General features: G+C 42.7%; 1 protein-coding gene across 2 annotated transcripts; it reads right to left on the bottom strand.

The window, feature by feature from the left end:
- Positions 1–5,290: 5,290 nt before the first annotated feature.
- On the bottom strand, positions 5,291–18,184 carry gap43 (growth associated protein 43). Of its 2 annotated transcripts, none has more exons than XM_085245207.1 (3): positions 17,788–18,184; positions 10,595–11,222; positions 5,291–6,621 (listed from the first exon to the last, which is right to left on the bottom strand). In XM_085245207.1, the coding sequence occupies exons 1-3, from the start codon at positions 17,815–17,817 to the stop codon at positions 6,542–6,544; spliced, it is 738 nt and encodes a 245-aa protein (XP_085101333.1). In that variant the 5' UTR covers positions 17,818–18,184; the 3' UTR covers positions 5,291–6,541. The 2 variants fall into 2 exon arrangements, with proteins under 2 accessions (XP_085101333.1, XP_085101334.1); XM_085245208.1 differs by having other exon boundaries at positions 10,604–11,222; positions 17,788–18,183.
- Positions 18,185–21,739: the final 3,555 nt, after the last annotated feature.

The raw sequence follows: 21,739 nt of genomic DNA, 5'->3' as shown, positions 1-21,739 counted from the left end.
TAGATATTGGGGGTATTATTTTGTGTGCACCTCATGAATCCACTGTCCTTATATATGAAAAAAGCTCATTTTACATGATTCTGAATATGGTTGTGATTTGTTGAGGATTAATGAAATGCAGACCTTTGGACCTGGCAGATACCCATTATACAACAATGTTTTTTATGTTGTTTTTTGTTTTTTATAATTCTGTGCAGTAATTATTGTACCTGTCCTTGAAACGAGATGAGTGCTAGCTTAAATGATGTTAAACAGAGGGAGTATTATGAGCTTCATAATGCTCTTACGCATACCTGAGATTTAATATGACAGAAGAAACCAAATCAATACTGAATGCAGTTCCCCTCAGTGTCACCAAGGCCACTGTGCTGAAGGCCTTATGGGGAAAAAAAATCAAACAAATGAGAAATAATGAGAATAATAGTGCTGTTACCTCACCGTGTCCTACAGCAAGATTTCTAATCACTCTTTTGCCAATGCTTAGACTGAACAGTGAGTTAGTTTCTTTATGAACAAAATGGTTAAATAAATATGTTACGTGTTGATATTATGAAGAAAATCTTTCAAAGGGAGCAGCTCGTAGGCCGTAGCTGTTAAAGAGACAGCACTGACACTGGTGGTGACTAATAGCGTTTGGACTCCAGTGCCCAGCTCAGCTCTTTGATTGGATGTGTGCGTTCAGGTCTCCGCTCTTTCAAACAACCAAGCCGAGATAGTACTGTAAAAACACACGTGTAATTAATGTCATCCTTGTCACGCATTAAAAGACTCGTTCCCAGTGTGTTCTCTCATTGTAAATGCTTCTGAGGCCATGGCTGTGTGTGTAGTGTTGGTAATGCTCCAGTCTAAGCTGAGACGTACAGAGACTGAAAACCCACCGCGTTTTTAATCAAAACTGAAGCATTTATGAATTCATATTTCCATTAGCTCCATGAGACACAACGAAAACAATGTCTTGCGATCAGATCTCTTAGAATACGAAAGAAGCTGCTTGTTTTTACACTTTTATTGTGTTGCGTGCTTTTTTTATTATTTTATCTTATTTGGTTTTATTTTACAACTGTGCGAATGAGTCCTGGTGTTTTTATACTGCAGTCTGCAGATTGATTTTTAGGCTCTAACTTAACCATACTTGAGGACGCTATTGTAGTTTATCAGCAGTTATCTTCTTACCTTAATTAGAGCCGAATGATCTGGTAGCTATGGTGAAATAGTTTTTCATGATCAGTTTCCATAAACATGGTCTGTGCTACCAGTGAGCTTTACAGAAGAGACAAAATAAATGTGTTGTCTCTTTGTTTTATTTCAGCGGGGGAGACCCTGACAGACCAAAAAAGCTGGGTCAGATATCCTCAAATTGCGTTCTGCATTTAATTTCATGAGCCTGCATACAGGTCATTGTCTAGAATTTCTGCCATTCAGGTGTGTTTTCCAATGAGACTAAGCTCACCGATGTGGAAGTCTAAGTGCTTCCGTGCGGGTTAAAACCAGCTAATAAGCACTTGACTTATAGGACCACTGATGTAAAAGCCATGGAGCTCTGTCTTATCCATAAAGCAGCGAGAAAAAAGGAGATCTGGTGTTATTCCATTGCTCATAGAAACCAACAGCCAGCCTATAATGACACAGCACCAACCCCCTGCAGACAGACCTAGATATCTACTCAAGACTGTAGATACAGCTATGTAGTTTACTACTCAGCATTGCCTCAAAACATCACCGAACTGGCTTGTGTATGTGTGCGTGTGTACTCATCTGTTTATATGATTAACCTGCTGGAAAAGTGGCATACATGTGAGGCATGAGATAAATGATGAGTTGGCCCAGCAGCTAACTATCTACTTTCCATTGAGCTATGGTTACACTTGTAACCCTCTATATTAAGTTTAGATTGTTTTTTTTCTCTTCCTCTGTGTGTATATACAGCATTATGTTTCTACTGTAGAATGTTGTAAAGTCAGCAAATCCATAAGATTGTGTTTATACAACTCTACATTTAAAAGTTTAAAAGGCAAATGTAACTATCATGTTTGTACTTCCTTCCCTTTGTCGCGGGGAATTAAGATTCAATCATGGATTAGGACACAGCAATGTCCCTTTTTTTCTATTTTACTTTATTATGGTATAAGGTAATTGAAGTCAGTTTCTAAAAAATAAAATATGACATGTAATAAAGGTATATGAGAAATGTTAACAAAATAAAGTTGTTTGAATTCAGTGTTCTGTATTTGAATGTGACATGAAATGTCGAAGCAAAGTAACCTTTTCTTTCTGGAGACAGCTTGGAACACATGTTGTGTTAATCACCATGTAACATGCAAATAAAATAATATATGTATTGTTATGTTTTCTCTGGGAGACGTTTTTGTCCGTGGGAAACGTGTGAAAATTCTGCTCATTAGCAAGGGGAATGGTCCATTTTCACCTTTTTCTGGTGCCAAAGACAAAGACTGTGGTGTTATCACTACCACATATTGCCACACATTAATGACAATATGGCTCAGGCTCTTTTCACCACAGAGATGTGCAGCAAGTGCTGCAATAAAAGGTTTCGCCACTAGGTGTCAGACTAAACCAAATTATGCCCTACATGAGACTTTTCTAGTCTTACTCACCGCTCCTGACCTAGAAGCCACACGGTGCAATGTTTTTGGAATGTATGCAAACGTTATAAAATGTCAATTTCAGAAAAACATGTAGGTTCACATTTTTCAATTCAAACCTCACACACCAGTAGGGAAAATGTAGCTGTTCACCATTGTTTTCATACCTGAGCACAGTGGGTACAGTTTTTTGTTTTTTTAATTTCATTTTTGTTGTTGTCCTTTTTAAATAGAAGGTGCTAGCAAGCATTCTCTTCAAAGTACAGGGATTTCAAATGGGAATGATGAGTGACAATGCAGGAAGATAAGAGAGTATGAGGATGGTATGAACTAGCCATTTTAATTGAGGAGATTATGCTCTTCTTGTTAGCACTTGACAAATAGATTGCGGAAGGCATTTATGTAAATGTTATATTCAGGTCTTGCATTTTTCCATGGAGTCCTTGAGCCCTGATGAGACCTATAGCATTTCCATACACAGATTGCTTGTAAAGGATTAAGTCATTCAGATTTTAATCTAGAGATTTTAAAAAAATCGGTAATGCTCAGTGCAAAATGTGCATGTAAACATATGTAAAGACTTATGTAAAGACTTTGGAGAAATCTGGTAAAGGAGTGTGAGTGTACCTAAAAAATATCACCTGGTTCTTAGTATATCTTAAGATTAGCCACAGGTGCAAATCATCATCCCTCCTATTCAGTTGGTACGGTGATTGGTTGGTTGGTGCTGATTTATTGTTTGATTTTAGCCAATTGTGCATTATGGCCAAATGTGTCAGCCTTGGTCCCATCTTTCCAAAGGATGTTGTTCAAACAGTCTTGTGGTTTATTCAGATGCAACTTTGGAAACCTGGGCCGTTCCCATGTTTCTCCTGGCAGCCCTTCCAAACATACTTGAGCCTTCTTTTTTTCTTTTTTTTTTTTTATTGTCGTGAACGTTAACATTTAAGAAGCTAACTGAGGCCTGTGAGCGATGTGTATAATGGCTGGCCTTGGGGTGAATTTGGTGGGATTCCTGGGAAGATCAACAGCTTCCTGGAATGTTTTCCACTCAAATAATCTTTCTCACTGTAGAATGATGGAATTGAAACTGTTTGGAAATTACCTTATAACTTATAACAGACTGATGGGCAGCAACATTTACTTCTCTAAGATCATTGATTATGTCGTTCCTTTTTCACATTCTGTCAACACATCCCTGAACTGCCGAAAGTTCTCATTTTATAGAGGTGCTCACACTTGCTGATGATCAGTTATTCAAGTGCATTTCATGAGCAACATTTGGCTGCGACTTACTCTTATAATTCCTTTGGAAGATGGCAGAGTATGCAGCATTGGTGAAGGTTACAAATGATCTTCTTATGGTCTCTGATTGTGGACTCATGTCTGTGCTTGTCCCGCTAGACCTCAGTGCAGCGTTCAATACTGTTGACCATAATGTCTTATTACAGCGATTACAGCATGCTGAAGGTACTACACAGCAGTAGTTTAAATCATATCTAAATGGGGACTTGTCTTCACACACTAAGATTAATATCTAGTTCCACAGGGTTCTGTGCTGTTACCAATTCTGTTTACATTATACATGCTTCCCTTAGTCAGTATCATTCAATGGCATAGCACACGTTTTCAGTCCTATGCACTGTAATCCATAAAGCCAGAAAACAAACATTAATTAGTTAGAGTGGACAATCTCTAAATTTCTGCTTCTAAATTCAGACAAAACTGAGGTAACTGTACTCTGTTTCTTAGAAACATGGTGTCTAACCAAACACTTACGTCTACATGGCCTGACTTTGGTCTCCAGTAACACTGTGAGAAATCTTGAAGACATTTTTGACCAATATATGTCCTTCGATGTGCATATGAAACAAGCATGTAGGACTGCTTTCTTCTACTTGCACAATATCTAAATTAGAAACACCCTGTGTGAAAGTGATGCTAAAAGCCAGTTAATGTATTTACTACTTCTAGGCTGGACGACTGTAATTCATTGTTATCAGGCTGTCTTAAGATTTCCCTGAAAAGCCTTCAGTTAATCCAAAATGCTGCAGCACGAGTACTGACAGGGACTAGAAGGAGAGAGCATATTTCTCCTATATTTTCTTCTTCTCATCAGGGCTCATCTTAAAGACTTCCTAGTACAGTATTACCCCATTAGAGCGCTTTGCACTCTGACTGCTGGCTTACTTGTGGTTTCCAAAGTATTTAAACTTAGAATGGGAGCCTTCAGCTTTCAGGCCTCTTCTCTGTGGGACGAGCTCCCAGTTTGGATATGGGAGTACTTGCTCATAAGGGATCATCTAATTGGTGGGGTCTTCTCTGTATTATTGTAGGGTCTTTACCTTACGATGTAAAGCGCTTTTGTTGTGATTTGGGGCTATATAAACATAACAGAATTGAATTAAATTGTATTTCCCTGTGTAAGTATTGTTTTAATGTACGTTTGGTGCAAGAGCATCTAATCTTACAGGAATACTATCCATTCATTTTCTTCCACTAGTCCACTTCAGGGTCGCGGCGGGCGCTGCAGTCTATCCCAACTGTCATGGGGCAAGAGTTATAATAAAACCACACATGTGTGGTTTCGTGATGGATTCAGTGGAAAATAAGCATGATTATTGGAAACTGCCGGGTGTTTCAAAGTGACAATATGTTTCTATCAGGCTTTAAACAAACTCCACAGCTTATGATGGTAATTGGCACATTTGCTTTATTTTGAAAACAGACATTGAAACCATTTTTTATTTTTTTCATATTTTTTTTTCTCACAAGTTTGAACTCCTCGATAAGATTGAAACTGGACATTGCACTCACTGGAACATAGGAAATTTTTTTGTTGTTGTTGTTTGCTCATTTGTTTGATTTTTCTCTTAATCTTTTTTTGTAACATCAGTGCAAGAGTATTTTTCCAATTCATATAAACTGTCATAACAACACCAAAGACATCAAAAAAGAAGCCGCCACACCTCTTAAGTTTTTTGTGACTGCGAAAAAGTTCCTCTCAGAGGGAGAGTTCCCATCATGCATCTGGTTCAATGGTTCATGCTATGGCCTCACGTTTGGTTGGCAGAGCACAAATTGTAATATGTAAGAGCCAGTTACATCAATAATATAGTTGATTTCTAGAGTTTTTATTATATGATCACATCATTTAAATGGCAATAGGTCCTTTATTTACTGTAACTGTGAGTATACAGAGTTTGTAAAAGGGGTGTAAACCAAGCTTGAATGACTCAAGCAGAATAGAGAAAGTTGAGTAAATATTGTTTTTGGGATTCAGGATAAAGCTGCCCCAACTGGAAATGTCACACATTTAATCATACATTCTATTATCCATTCAGTGTGTCAGTACATTACCTCTTTGTTGTGTTCTCAGTACACTTGGATCGTGTCGAAAACATGAATTGCATTTATAAACCTGGTTGTCTTTTTGTGCGTGCATTTGCAATACGGATTTCATTTGCAAAATGTGTCTGAAGAAAGAAAGTGCATTACAATGCAAATACAATACGGCGCATTGGCAATGCATTCTTTTTTTGAAATTTTAAATGTGTAAATATCCAGTTGGAAGCGTTCATTCCACCCCCGGTTTTACATCAAATAGTGAAGATGTACCAAATGAAATCATCCACCTCGACATCATCACCATCACGGTAAGAGTCGCTTTTCATAAACATCAGCAACATCAACATCATCATCACCGTCGTCGTCAGCATCGTCATCACTTGCGCATAGTACAGTGTTAGCTTGAGCCAAAAAACTTCACGCTGGAAACTCCCCCAACATGAGAAAATCATTGCCACACAAAAAATGACAAACAAATAGAAACGGACTGCCTTCACATTGAGAAGGCAAAGAGCAACCTTTTTAGATTTTTCGTTTTTGTGGTATTCTTCATACTTTTAATTCTGCTTTCATTAAGTTAGACTTTAGCCTTAAGCATCCTTGGACTCGGTGGCCTCCGCCTCTGCATCTGCCGGGGTGGCCTCCTCTCCTTTAGACTCCTCTGCAGCATCTTAATGTAAGAAGTGGTGGGGTAGAGGGTGTAAGGGTAGAGAGAAGGGGTTTGGGGCGGGATAGATGAAAGGAGGGTGGAGAAAGAAGAGAAGAGGAGAGGTGGAGAGGTGGTTTTACATTGCGAGTAGAGTAATAAAGCTCTGTCTGGGGCGCCTGAGATACAGAGCTTCAAAGATTTCACTCATGAGCAGTAACTTTTGATGTTTTAAATATTTCACCCTCTATATGAAAAAAAAAGCCATGTAACATTCGGAAATTCTCAAAATATTCACATCTTCCCTCTCAAAAAAATTATTCGCACATGGAATTCTGTGTTGTTCACAATGTGTCAGCTCCACTTAAACTGAGAGCATGTCTGAAGCCCGCACTGACTGTGTAAATAATAAAAGAAGAGCTTGCTCCTAATGGACCCATGAAGCATTTGAACGGGCATCACAAAGCTAACAGGAGCATCTTGGCCTGTCACATCTGATACAGTGTGATGCCCAGAGTGCACTGCACTATGATAGCAGGCAACGATAACTTGCTAAGAGGTGCACACTGCTGAGTAGCAATCCGTGATACATCACAAAGCAAATGCTAATGAGATTCTTGCTCAGGTACTTTATATTTTTCAACATTAAATCATAATATCCTTCTTTAATAATCCTGTAGCTGGTGTGCTTTTTAGCTCCAAAAAAGCAAAGACATTCTCATTTATACTTAATAAAGACCTTCTTGCACTATGCAGGAGCTACACTGATTTTGGGGTCTTTGTTGTTCCTGCCCAAACTCGTTATCCGAGTGATCTCATCGGGGTGATGTCACACCCCGATGAGATCATATTCTTTTATTAGGAGGAGACATCAAGGAATGATATCATTGCAATGGAGACCAGGGTGCATGTCTCCTGGTGTGTGCGTGTGTTTGTGTGTGGGAGGGCGAGGGAGGGAGGGAAAGAGAGAAGTGGGGCAACGGTGTCTGCACTAATGCGCGATTGTGTGTGTGACTCAAGACAGCATGACTCATGGCAGATCTTCCAGGTAAGAGATAATTAGCTTGTTAGCCACTGTGACAGATTTGAGAATGTCCTTCACTACAGCCACTGAACTGTGCGATGCAAATCCAATTTCATCCAATTTACAGAGCCAAAGCCCGTCATTTCTTGTGTCTGACATCAGCGCGAGCTCACTTTCATACACCAGTTACCGGCTGAAGTGACAGTTTAGCTTTGCTGCTGGGTTTGTGTATGAAGATTGCAGACAGGGAAACAAACATTTATAAGTGTTTCATCATTTCTACTCACTGACCTCTTAGTCTTTAGTAAATAAGACTAATGAGATCATGGCAGAAAAAATATGAAGCGCAAAAGCTCTTTTCAGACTGATAACATCGCCAGCTTTAAATTCTGTCATTCGCACTGAGGTATGTTTTACATAAATGGTTCTCATAGCTTCATTGAAACATATGCAGGAGAGTTACAAAAACAGCCACACAGCAAAAGACTTGTTGCATTTGTGACCATTGACTCAAGTGAAGTGTAACCACACTTTTGAATGGTTGCTTTTCTCCATCATTGTCACTAAAATCTGAGATCAGAGAGAGCTAGTGCCACCCCTCATTCTCAAAGAGAGATTGAAATCTCTACTGAACTGGAAATGGCATCCTTTTTTAATCTTTTTTGGATTTACAATCAGAGTTGATGAGATAAAATGCTATTATATGCACGTTAATGTAGTTTAGGGCACGCTCTACTAACACAAGCCATTCACAAAGATGTGAGAGAGGACTTCTAATGATGTACAAGCCTGTCTTAATATGACAGCCTGCTTTCAGATATTGTGTCATTTTAAAAGTTCTGGGCAAACATTAATAGGTCTGATCTGGTTAGACTGTGGTCTCATAATCGACCAGGACGTTCATTCAGATGTAAAGCAGGTAAGTCCAGATAAATCGGATTTTGAATGTAAACATGTTCATATCTGAAAAAAGCTGATAAAAGTGCCAATATCCATAAGCATGGTATTAATTTCACTGCTATGCAGATGACACCCAACTCTTAGCGTTATAATGAGCTCTTGAGAACCACATATCTGGTGTTACAACTGATTCTGATCTAAGTCTCCATCTGCATATATATTTCATTAAAGGTACGTTGCAGCTTGTTTATGTGTTTATTATTTAATATAGTCTATAATCTGCTTTTAACAGCTTCAATGCTCTGTTTCCCAAAAAAAGAGTTAGAATTCACTAGATACATATAAAAACCTTATGTCACTCTAGGGTTTTCACTCAGTAGCACCCTGAAATCCCCCTGCTCACTGCTGCTCGCTGTGCCAAAACAAAAACTAAAATACATCTGACTCAGTCTGGAGTGGAGACTGAAGAAGTCACTTGGATGAGGAACGAAACATTAATCCCACTGAAAACGCTACAGAGTCAGCTTTATCAAATAAAGAAATCATCTTTCTATATCGTCTCTGAGTCACTACATCTGGACAGTCCAACATCACTGATGGCTTGTTTATAGTGAGAATCTGTTTCTACTACTTATTACTTTTTCTAGTTAAGTTCTAGTGTTTTCTTTAATGTTTTTAACTTATTTTTCCTGCCTCCTCTTTTTAGTTTTCCAAATTAATCTACTATTTCTTTTCATTATTAATGAATCTGTTGCCACCTTTTAATGTAAGAGAAGTGCTCTATAAGTGCAGGAATTCGATAAGAATTTGTGACATAGAGACCGCCTCATAGAGTACCCATCATCCTTGTGGATGTGACTCTTTTCTGTGTGCAACAAACCTTAACTGAGCGATTTGGTCATAAATATTAATTTTGGTCTCTGAGTCACTTTGGTAAGTTAAGCAGATTGTAGACAGCAGTGAATTCTTAATAAGCAGATCTTTGTCAAGTAGTGTTTGTTTATGGCAGACTTCCCCAGTGCGGATCGTGACCAGTAGGGATCATTAATCATTCATTTAAATCAGAGCACCTGTTCTACCCGCACTGCTCCATGCAGGCCAGCTATCCCATCGAGGTGGTAACTATGACAACAGGGAGACAGTGCTGCCTAGGTGACCTACTTTCTGTGTAGTTCTCCAGTTGGTGTATACATGTGTGTGTGTGTTTCCCACCTCACGCCCCCACCAGCTCCAGACTGAGCATGCTCCATTAACTACCTGTCTGACCCAGTCTGAGAGTCCTTGGACCAGAAATATGAGTTCATGTCAAGTGTATCTTGTGACAGTGTTGTATCAGTGGAATAATATCATTTAATCTCCAGTTTCTTCTCAGGTCCACATTCCTGCTGTAATTGGACATCACATGACAGTGCTGGAAGACTTTTTTTTTTTTACCAAATAGTTTAACGTGATGTACTTTTAAAAAAAAAAGAAGTTTAACTGGGTCATCCATTACAACCGTTTTTCATGACTATGGTAGCAGTCAGGTTAATATATCACACCTCGTGTGAAGGCATCTGAGAGCTTTATTAACCTCAGTGATTTATAATTCATGCTGCTTTTACATTATGCAAACAACACATTGCTTTTTATCAATAGCTTTGATCATTCCCAGTATAACAATATCAGTGTGTACCACACTCTTGACCAGTGCTTATCATTTTCTATGCCGGCCTCTGTCTAATCAGTATGGAGTTTTCATCTTGCAGAGGCTGAGCTACAAGGCTGTCTAATCTTATATTGAGCTGTGTCTCTGTGTTAACCAGTGAATGGTGGAGCACTGCCAAATATCTCTAAATCCCAAAGACACACCAAGCGGCTATGTCCTGTGGAGCCTGCCAAGCAGACTGTGTAAAAGCTCACCTATTCTTCTCGATTTTATATTTACAGTAAGTAATTGCTTTTTGATTGGTGGAAGTGGCTGGAACTATTTTTAGCCCTGAACTCACTGCCCTCACGAACATGTGCATAAGTGAGAATGTGCTGGTAAACCTTTCTTCCTGACCACATGGAGCTCTCTCCTATTCTGCATACCTTGTTTACCTTTTGTTTGGTTAGGCTCCTCCTTCTCAGCTGTCGGACTGACAGCAGCAGGCACGTCGGCTTGTCTGGCCTCCTCCTTTTTCTCTTCGCTCTTCTCCTCCTTCTTCTCTTCAGCTGTGGCCGTGGTGGGACTCTTGGCTGGGGCCTCCACCTCTTTGGGCTTCTCCTCAGCTTTCTCCTCCGCTTTTGGCTCCTCTTTCTTGGGTTCAGAGGGCGCTGCGGCGGCCGTGGGAGACGCAGCAGCCGGGGCGGCCGCTACAGGAGACGTTGCTGTGGCAGCAGCTGCCGGAGAGTTAGCTGGCTTGTCTGCCACAGGGCTTTTGGCTTGGTTTGTCTCCTCTTCCTCCTTCTTAGCCTCTTCTCCTGCGGCTTCATCCTGCTTAGCAGGTGCCTCCTCTCCCTCCGCTTTCTTTGCCTCCTCTCCTCCCTCTGTTGCCTCCTCTGCAGCAGCAGGACTGTCACCCTCTTTCTCCTCCTCTCCGTCTTTCATCTTTTTCCGAGTTATATGTCCACGGAAGCTGGCCTGTATTTTGGTGGCAGCCTTGTGGGCCTTGTCCTCGGGTTTGTTGGTGGTGCCATCCTGTTCAATCTTCTGGTCCGCCTCCTCATTCTTCTCCACCTGGCAGGCGATAGACAACATACCAGGTTAACATTTACTGCAAGAGTTGAAAAGGTTGCGCTGAATGTCTTTATTTTGCTAGTGTCCAGTTGTTGCTGTGTTTGTGTGTGTCTATCCCTCTTTTTGTTGGCATGCTGCTTGATCACGAGAAGGCATGCTTTATTTCTGTTTGCTAAAGTATGTAAAAAATAGTCAAACTGAAAGGTCAGAAGTCAAGAAAAGAAAAAAGTGTATATCGTGAAATGGGAAAGCTTAATAAATATATATATATTTCTAACCATTACATGACAATCATAGGCTGGGAAAAGGTTAAAATTTCAGGACATGTTTAGAATAAAAGTGCGGGATGAGATGAGGAGCAGAGTTAGGAGTAGGACAGGAGACAGGGTAATATTGAAAGTCTTTCCTTGATATTACCTTCGGTTACTGGATCCAAAGCTGTCCATCAAATAGTGGGTTGTGCTATGAGTCATATAAATCTAATGAAAAGAAATCAAATCAAATAAAGGAATGAATGATGAGCACTGAAAGTGGCAACACAAAATGAATCAGTACATTCCAAATGAATAGGCAAACAAATCAAGGTAAAATATTCTCTCGCAGGTGTTGGAACCAATCGAAAGCCTCAAATGAACGTGAATAAGTGTAATGAAGCAAAAGAACACAAACCGTCAAGCAGCATGCAGACTGTGTAGCATCAGTTATACCAAATGGAAAAACAAAGTGAGAAAACAACACAATCTATTTTTTATTTATTTATTTATTTATTTATTTATTTTGGTCCTTCCAGGTATCAAGGCTTAGCTTGACCCTACAGCATTTTATCATTTCACGTGCCAGAGTGAGGAGATTTATTGTCTCCACATAATAAATCCAAGGCGCTGTGATTTTAGGTTGTGACAAGTGTCTCCGGGCATTTATTGCAGTTATTCAACCCAGGCATGAGGCTGATATTGTCCTCCTGATAATAACCCTGAAAATAGATTTAGTGAATAATTAAACTTAAATATAGACGCTCTCCGTGGCATCCATTAATCTTTCCTGCAGTCTCTGCTAATGATATCCTCAAAATTATGAGCAGTGCTCAAAATCGGAGCCAATCTTTATTCTCTGGGTACAGTATATAGCAGCTCCGTGTCTGGCTGCTAGGGAACGAGCTCCCTGCTACAATCTCCTCACCATTCACTGCCATACCCCTCCCAACCATCAAAGGTTACCTTGACAACCAGAGTGCTAACTCATCACAGAGCCTGTCTGCTGTTCGGTGCTATGAAAGACTATATGTCACCCTGATTGGCAGTGCGCCTGACCCCTCGGGGGGAGCGGGCCAATAGGAACTCGTAAATCAGGTGGAGTAATCAGCATGGAAAAGCCAGGGATGCGATGAAGCAACGGTAGCAGCGGCAGGGTGTGGCGGTAGGGGGCAAAGGGGTAAAATGTATGTGCTTACATTAATGTCTGTGTCACCGAGATCTGGCAACGTCTTGTTTAAGGCCAATGAATCTGGGTGGAAAGAGCTTTCGTGCCTCTGCATCCACCCCCTATGTATGGTCTCCCAGTGTGTCATTATGTAGGATATGAGCTTTGACTTGGACAGCCTGTGTGAGGGATCACATCTGTGTGGAGTGATTTAAGACCCCGAGGCCCTAAATCAACACGTCTTCCTCAGGGTCAGTGTGTCAGTGCAATATTGGAGCAGCGAGGGCAAGGTGCAGCTGTATTGGTATATTCAGCTCCTCCGCCTTTATTCCCCCGGGTTCGGGTTAATATACACAGTCTTCCAGAGTAATATTGTGCAGTGTGAAATTATAAGACAGATAAATGAAATACACACTTAAATGTAGTGATTCACATTTAAAATCTGAACTGGAGCTAAACAAGCTACCGGCCAGTGGGTGTGGAAATAAACTTCAGCAGAACAGAGAGCTGGCAGACAAAGCACCACCACCACCACACCCTCTGCTCTTAATAATATGCACGTCTCCAGTGACTTATTGGGCTTTTATTGTGTCTGATCTCATAGGTGCTTACAATTGCCAAAAATCTGACCCGAGCACTTAACTCTTAATAGAATTACTTACTGGCTGGGTTCAGTGAGTCAGACGGAGAAAGAGAAAGCGATGGATGAAGGTTGTTTGGGAATAAGGGGTATGACATCATTATTGGAACAGAAGAGCGATGTCATTTATGTTAGAGGTTGGGGAAATGTGATAAAATACCAGAGGAGCACCAGATGATCTCATCTGGTGGTACGAAGACAGGAAGAAGCATCACCATCACAGTTTGACCACAGCTGGAGCGTCATCACTTGAATTATTGATACTTGTGTGTGCATCACCCTTAAAAAAATAAAAATAAAAAAATGCCGTGCTGTGATTTTTCTTCTTCTTCTTCATGGATTCACTTCTGAGATGCAAAACCAAAGATTACTTGACCCAGCACAGCTGACATTTGCCTGCACTGTATTTAAATCCCAAACAGAAGCATCATTGCACATCATTTAAGACCTGCACCTTGAAGCCTCTGACCGGTAATTGAACCCCGGTCACGTACCCTCCCTGCAGGCGCTTTTGCACCCGGCATCTATGTGGTGCACATCTCCATTCATAAATAAGGCAAGACTTAGTGGCTGTTTAAACTCTTCCTTGATTAATTTGCAGTGAGATAACATATTTGCATTATGAGTTAGTCAAATGGCTTACTACAATTAGCCTGCAGTGCTTGCTATTTGCACACAGTCGTTCTGGTTGCCATAGATACACTACTTTAACCGCTGAAAAACTGCTTTTAATCTCCAAGAAAATGTGGAATGTTTGCAACGTAATAGTGCAATTCTTGCAAGATTATGAAGCCAGCAATTATGCAATCTTTGTGCAATTATATTAGCTGTAGTATGATGTAGCAACATTAAAAAGGCTTGCTCCAGGATAAACTGACACTGTGCTATAAAAGCAGCTGACCTGTGACGAGAGAATCTAGTTCACGGGTTATCAAAATGCAAGAGTGCCATTCACCACAGGACACACACACACACCCTCTCTGTCGGATTTGTCTGCAAAGATAATAAATGGACATGGTGAAATGCGCTCAGTGCATTATCTGACTGGCTGGATGTGTCTATTACAGCTGCAGTCTGAGCCTCTCTCCCTGCCCGCCTCTGTCCTTGGGTGGGCACCGGCTGTTGTAAGAACCACACCCCACAGTCAATGGCTTTATCCATAACCACACACTCACACACGCACCATCCCCCCAATGGTGACACAAGTAACAATCCACCACCTTCCCACTGCCTCATTTAGAGTGCCATTAGGGACTTGTTTCAGGAGGCGGGGGGGAGGGGAAGACACAGTGGAAGCAGCGAGGTTAGTGCCATCGGACCGCAACTCACACTAATGCATTCGTGCATGCTGTCTAATGATAATGTTGGGGTTTTTCTTACTTATTAATATTATTACTATTACTATTGCAATCCATTCAAGTCCTGAGATTATTTGCCTCTCCACTTCACCCAGCATTGAATGCCTCAAGCGAAAGAGGAGAGAAATATTAAAGGTAATATTTGCATGCATAATGGAGATGCTTGCTTTGCAGACACCCCTTTTTTTATTATCGCCAAGCCAACAGGTGCAGCTGCACTTTAATATGGGAGGCTTGTATGTAATAAAATTAGAAGTCATAAAACAGACTGTATAGCGCACTGGCACTCTTTGAAATAAAATGGAAAAACTCCACCGAGCAGTTGTCATATTACCACAGCTCCACCGAGCAGGTGGAGAGAGACTGTCAGCCACCCTTGCCGGTGGCACACGTTTCTCTCTGCAATGGCACCTCTATCTTGTCTTCGGCGTGATTTCTGTGGCCGTGTCTGCTTTCCTGCAGGAGCCATCCAGACAGCAAAGACTGAACTGCTGTCTGGAACTGCTGAATATCTCCCTCTTTCTCTCCCTGTCGTCTTTCACTCTCCATGAGCAAACTGCTACCCACTCATTCTCCCTCTCTCACACACACACATACACGCACATAGGCACAGCGGAGCACCACACCCTTTTAGCCGGCTATCTCCTGCAGATGAGGAGAGGGGGGCTCAGGTGGTGACTGCCACAGCCCCCGCTCGCCGTCTCTCGCCATCTCTCCCTCCTCTCACGCTTTTTTCCTCTTCCTTTGACGGTGAATTGATGAGCAGCCGTAAAGGATGCACTGTTTCTTCTACGATGGCCCGGGAAAAGATGCTCCACAGCAACTAATAAGCAGCCATATGCCGGCCTCATTACGTCCTCTGGAGCAGCCTTTAATTCACTTACATCAGCTCTCTGGCTGAACAAAGGCTCTGCAATCGCCACTGATCTCATCGGGGGCTGGAGATATATATGTTTCTTTCTTTCTTTCTTTATTACAGCCTAAAGCTGAGGAAAGTCTCAGTTGAGACTAAAAACCTTGTTTTCAAGAGTGACCTGGGCAAGAGAGCAGCCAGTCACACACTGCAAATGAGTGAGCACTGTATCCATAGGTAACCAGATAAGAGACGGGGTAGAGGAGAGAGGAAAAGAAGGTGATGCCTGAGGGAAAGGGCAAGGGTTGCGCACGGTGGTGGTTGTGTTAGTGGTGACGTGTGATAAGAAGTAGAGATGGAGAGTTGAGTGTTAGAGGAATAGCTCATTTGGGCGGGATTTGATTCTGCTTAAGTTCTGCTTATAAGCACAACCTGGAACTGGGTTCAAGATGTTGAGGTGAGAGCTGAATATTGTTGTAAAGCTGCATAAAAAGCGAGGGAGGCAGATGGGACTTAAACTAGGTGCCCGTAGCCACTCCCATATAGTGGAGATGTTGCAACAGCACTTAACACTCCACAATGGCGGGACCCCACAGCAACGCTGCCATACTCCAGAGCAGAAAATCATGCTTTTTGCTCATCCATCCGTGAAGACCGCGCAGTCTGTCCGGATTCATTTATGCTCAAATGCAGGAGCACGAAGATAAGTGCTTGTAGGCTGGGAGGACGTTTTTTTTCTTTTTTACCCTCCCCTGTGGTGCACGCTTGAGGCGGCGACAGCCTTCCGTAGGAAAAAAAAAAAAGCTAGTGCCTCACCCACATGGCTGCAGTGTGCAGCGTGCCGGCTTCTCTTCCTTCAATGTTTCCTCGTGCTGCTCCCTTTCTCATCTTCGCGCCTGCTCACCTACTCCAGCCACCACCACCACCACCATCACCACGTTCTCGCTCCACCACATATCTGCCAGTTGTAGTCAGCCATCTAGTTTCATTCCATCTTCACCTTTCTGCTTTGTTGCATTCATGCCTCTCCCTACCTCCACCCCCCCCCCGCCCATGCCCCATACCTCACAGCCTCCACTCCCTGTCCCAATCCCTGTTTCACCTCTGTATCAGCGTCTTCTCCCTTTTCCCCCCTCCTCCATCTAGCTCCATGTGCACCACCCTGCTTCTGTTTCTCCCTCTTTCTCTCCCTGCATCCTGCTCCACCTGCATGGAGTTCATCTGGCAAGCCTTTCTTTCCTCTTTTTCTCTCTCTGCCAGAGCTAATATGACTCATCCGGGCTGACATTTAAGAAGCAATCAGAGTGCCATCGGAATCCAGCGTGTTATGGCTCTGATAAAAACCCTAATCAGTTCTGAGATAGCAGCAGGAGCATCGCCCGCGATCACATGCAGAACCACCGCGACAGCTGCTGAAATGCTACCTCAGTGCAACACCTTTCTTTCATTTCATATTCACTGCCGGGACAAGACTGGCCACGGGTACCCAGCACCACCCTTTCACACCCTTTTAAATGAGTGCTCACTTCATAGAACCCTCCATTGACAGCAACCACTCAAAAAGCTGGAGGGCTATGATAATCCATTTATGCTCATTTATTCCCATTGTATTCCCCCCTCGAGGCCACTGACATGATGGAGCTGCTCACTCAGTCAGTACCCCACCCTTTTTTCCCCCCTTCACACTGTGGAAATGATGCACTTTCCTCTGTCACCCACTTCTTCTGCTTAACATAAGACTAATACAGAAGATACCTAGACCTCTCCCCTGCCCCTGTTTAAGGTGTAGGTTAAGAGAAAACTGTCATTTATCTAAAGCATCACTCGCCGGTGGATGAGATTGGGTTTAGTGGATAAATCAGAGTATTTCAGCTTTGATATTGAAGACAATACATAATCTATCAAGTGCCATTCAGTAATAGTTCACTTTTTTCAAGCACTTAATCAATAAGAGGGAATACCGTCGGCCCAGGATCACATTACATTCTTGCTGCCTTTCTACAAGTACGGTGTGAGGTCTGAGAGGCATTGTGGCAGCATCCATTCATGCAGGATAATCACATTAACTAGGCGTGTCTGTGCTCCGTGGATAGATTTCTATAAAGACAAGTCAGGCCTCAAGTCACAGAAAATTACACCAACATTTTGGCTAATCCCACCTCATGCCTCCTAATCTCACCAAAATTGGCAAAAAAGAAAAGAAAAGACAAAACTAAAAAACAAACCCAACAGTCACAAAGTTCAGAACTGAGGTGAAGCTGAAAAATATTGATAAAGCAAATCAGAGCAGTTTACCGGTTTGGTTCTTCTTATGCAGCACAGCATAGTTGTAGTATCCTCCCTTTTTCTTCTCTGCTTCTTTTCTTCCCTTTTTTCTCCCTTTCACTTCTCTCTCACCCTCTCCCTCTCTCTCTCTCTCGCTCTCGCTCGCTTTCGCGCGCACACACACTCTCTCGCTCACTCGCTCTCTCTCTCTCTTTTCTCTCTCTGGCTGTATCAACAGCTAAGCCGCCCAGTACATTTACTCATCCCAGTTTGCACACACGCGCTCTCCCGTCAGTCTGCCGGGGTGCGACTCTCTCACTCTTTCTTACTCGCTGCCTGACAATGACTGCGAGCCCACCCTTTAAACCCCTCCCTTCTGCCTCCCTCCTCGCTCCATCATCCCTCTCGCTCTCTCTCCTCCTCCTCCTCCTTTCCTTCTTCTTCTTCCGCCTCCTCGTCCTCTTCTCACTCATAGTGATGACCCCCCCACCACCACCACCACCACCTCTTTTAGATCGGCACTCCTCTCTTCTACATCTTCTCACCCACCTCCTCCTCCTCCTCTTTCTTGTTCCCTTACAGCCTGGCTCCAGCAAAAGCTGCGGCCCCACCCTAAAAAAGCCTCTCCCTTAATAAATGACTGGATACCTCCCCTCAGTTTGGTCTATTGATACATCTTTCTTTCAGCCGTTTCATTGTCTCTCTTTTTTTGCCCTCAACACCCACATAGCCTCACTACTTTATCCCCTCCCCTTTCTATAACATTTAAGGAGGTTTTTCTTCTTCTTCTTTTTCTTTTTGTTAAGTGGCTCCCAAATGGAAGTTGCCTCCTCTGATTGCTCAGAATCCCTCTCAGACTCGGAGTGTTACAGACTCTGGATCTCAGATCAGCATTATAAGCCCGGGAGCCCTGTTTCCAAATTACCACAGCAATGCCAAAAGCATGTTTTCTGGCACAGTCAGGGAGCAGCTCTTGGCCAGGATAGACGTGTGAAAGAGAGCAGTGATGATCGTTCAAACGCACGCACGCACGCACGCACGCACGCACACACACACACACACACTCTTTGCTTTTAGGACACGTCACCCCACACCACCGATCCGCCAGCCCACCCCCCCCTTCCCTTCCCTTCGCTTCCCCGTACCAGCGCTCTCTGTTCTCATGGAAACACCAGCAGATAGACTCGAAGAGCAGAGGAGGAGGAGTGTGTGTGTCTGAGAGAGAGAGAGAGAGAGAGAGAGAGAGAGAGAGAGAGAAAGAGATAGACATAGAGAAAAAAGGAAGGAATGAAGGTAGGAGGAGGAAGCAAGAAGGCCGGGTGTGGCAGACAAGCAGGAGAAGCAAACTGCTTTTTTTCACCCCTTTTTTTTGTTTTGCATTTCTTTCCTCCCTCTGTGTCCACATTTGCACACACTCTGGGCTTAATAAGCAGGCACTAGGCATGCATTATCCCTAGAATCACATCTCAAGCCATTACCAATACAGTGAGGCTTGCAGGCGCATGGTCATGCAAACACCCACACTCTGTATTTGCCTTTCATAATGCACACAGACACGCACAGCGGTGTCAGAAGAGTCCCCACCCCCGCTCTGACACCGGCGAGCACCAGCAGATGCTACAGACACAATGAGGATGCAGGGAGGGATGGAGAACACGGGGGAGACAGACTGAGCCAGGGATGGAATAGGGAGGCAGGGAAAAGAGGAAGAGGAGGAGGAGAAGACCTGAGGGGGGGTTGCGCTTTGCTATTCTTCTCTTTTACAGGATTATTCCACATGCAGTTCACTGAAGGGAAATCATTAACCTGCAACGCTGAGCCTCAGCCTTCTCGGTGGTCACTGCTGCCACACAGGGAAGGCAAAAAAAAAAAAATCTAGCACCATTACTTGGCCATCCTACATCATCACGATGTGTCATCATGGCAAACCACGGCCAGTGACACAGATACTGTAGTAATGCAGGGTTCTGCTGAGTATGCATGACTCTGCCCTGCTTTACTTTTCCACAGTTGTGCACATTCATACTAAAGATGTCCAGCTCACAGTCCACATCCCACATCCCGCTGTAATAACCAGATAAGCGCTTTCCTGAAGGGGAGGTGCCTTTTTCTGTTCTGAAGCAGTTCAGATATCTCGCTTCTGTAAAGTGAAGCCAACATCAGATGTTCTTTGAGGGTGAAAACTATGTGCATAACTGGGAAATGAAGCTCTGACACTTATCATCTCTATTCCAAGAGCTTTCTGCACCAAAATAGGCAGAATGATTTACTTTTAAAGCAGGAGGCCTTGCCACGATTCAAACCCAGGAATTTCTTTTCTTTCTTTTTTTTTGCTGTGAGGATCCATTCTGGCATCCACCAAGGAAATGTCAACATTTGTTGACTTTCTTCGACAGTATTGCAGATATCACTGGTGTGGCGAGCACTGCTGCCTCACAGCAACAAGGTCCTGGGTTTGAATCCACCATCTGGCCGGGACCTTTCTGTCTGGAGTTTGCATGTTCTCTTCGGGTACTCTGGCTTCCTCCCACAGTCCAATGACATGCAGTTAGTGGGGTTAGGTTAACTGGTGATTCTAAATTGCCCAGGGGTGTGAATGTGAGTGCGAATGGTTGTCAGTCCCTCTGTGTTAGTGCTGTGACAGACTGGAAACCTGTCCAGGGTGTATCCCGCTTCTTGCCCTATGGCAGCAGAGATAAATGACCCTGAATTGGATAAGCAAATGAGGATGGATGGATGGATGGATGGATAGATGGATGGATGGATGGATGGATGGATGGATGAAATAAACTGACTATCAAATCTAAAGTGAACACCTGACTGTCACCTCACTAAAGTAATTGCTGTTTCGCATCAAAATGATTATGATTCTGTTTACCCAGAGGTTTTCATCCAAACACAGTCGGAATTTAAATAAATGCAATTTTCTTGCATGTTGATGATCAGCATCAATATTTAAACATCAAGTGACACTTCAAATCAAATGCCCACTGGGAGCAGTGCTACAAATCATTTCAGAGAGGAATACAAAACACAATCCTAATCTTCTTATTCAAAAAAATAGAAAGGGGAGGGGGGGGGGGTGTATGTAAATGAAAACTTAGGAATTGCAAACACTCAAATTCCAAAGAGCCAGATTAGGCTCGCTGTGTGATCTGAAGAAGTGGCAGATAAAGAAACAGAGCCAGAGTGGTTGCTCCTGCAAAACAATCCATGTGCAGTTGCAAACAGACTGAACAGCAGTTGACAGGAAATAAACCCAGCCCAAAAGAAGCTGCTCACTCTTCACTGTATGCTAATGTGTGTCCAGTGACTTGATTGTTCTGTTAAGCGGCTGAGTCTGCTGCTGCACCGACCACAGAGATCAATAACACAACAGCGATCTGCCAGTACTGAGAAACGCTCAAGAGCCTAGTTCTGGCAACAGTTAAGTGGAAATACAGACAGCTTCCTTTTTTGTGATTGGTGTATTCTGTCATTAAATATAACGTTCAGGACACGAGTCGACACGTTTGTCTAATGATCAGCTATTCGTTTGCTGCTCGGTCTGTTTGTGCGTGCTTCCTCACAGAGCAGTGTTATATAGATTTATATAAACCTGTAGCATATGCAGAGCTCAGCCCAAAGGCAACTGAATACTAACTAATTAACTAACTAACTTATGAGCTTGTTCATATGAAACCATTAATATTGGTTTTTGAAGGGTTTTTTTTTTTTTTTTTACATGTAAATCCACAGTGTGTTGTATTTGTTGCAGTGCTGTCTGCCTTTTCAGGCTAGTTGTGATGAAGCTCCTCATCCGGAGTATGAAAGGTCACTGTATCTGTGAGAGACAATGAGATTCTACCTGCTGCAAATTATACATGCTGCAGGAATATGAATGCACAAATCAAGGGCATCTAATCGACCATCACCGTTTTAATCAGTTCATTTCCTTTAGGATGAGGACCTAAAAGTCAAAGGTACAAATGAGTGTACTTAA

This window comes from Mchenga conophoros, linkage group LG14, assembly GCF_057382185.1.
Source record: "Mchenga conophoros isolate Kocher_MC1m ecotype Shallow Benthic linkage group LG14, M_conophoros_male_GT1.1, whole genome shotgun sequence".
NCBI classification, from domain to species: domain Eukaryota; kingdom Metazoa; phylum Chordata; class Actinopteri; order Cichliformes; family Cichlidae; genus Mchenga; species Mchenga conophoros.
The sequence above is the reverse complement of the archived record's forward strand: the minus strand, read 5'-3'. Positions and strand labels throughout refer to the sequence as shown.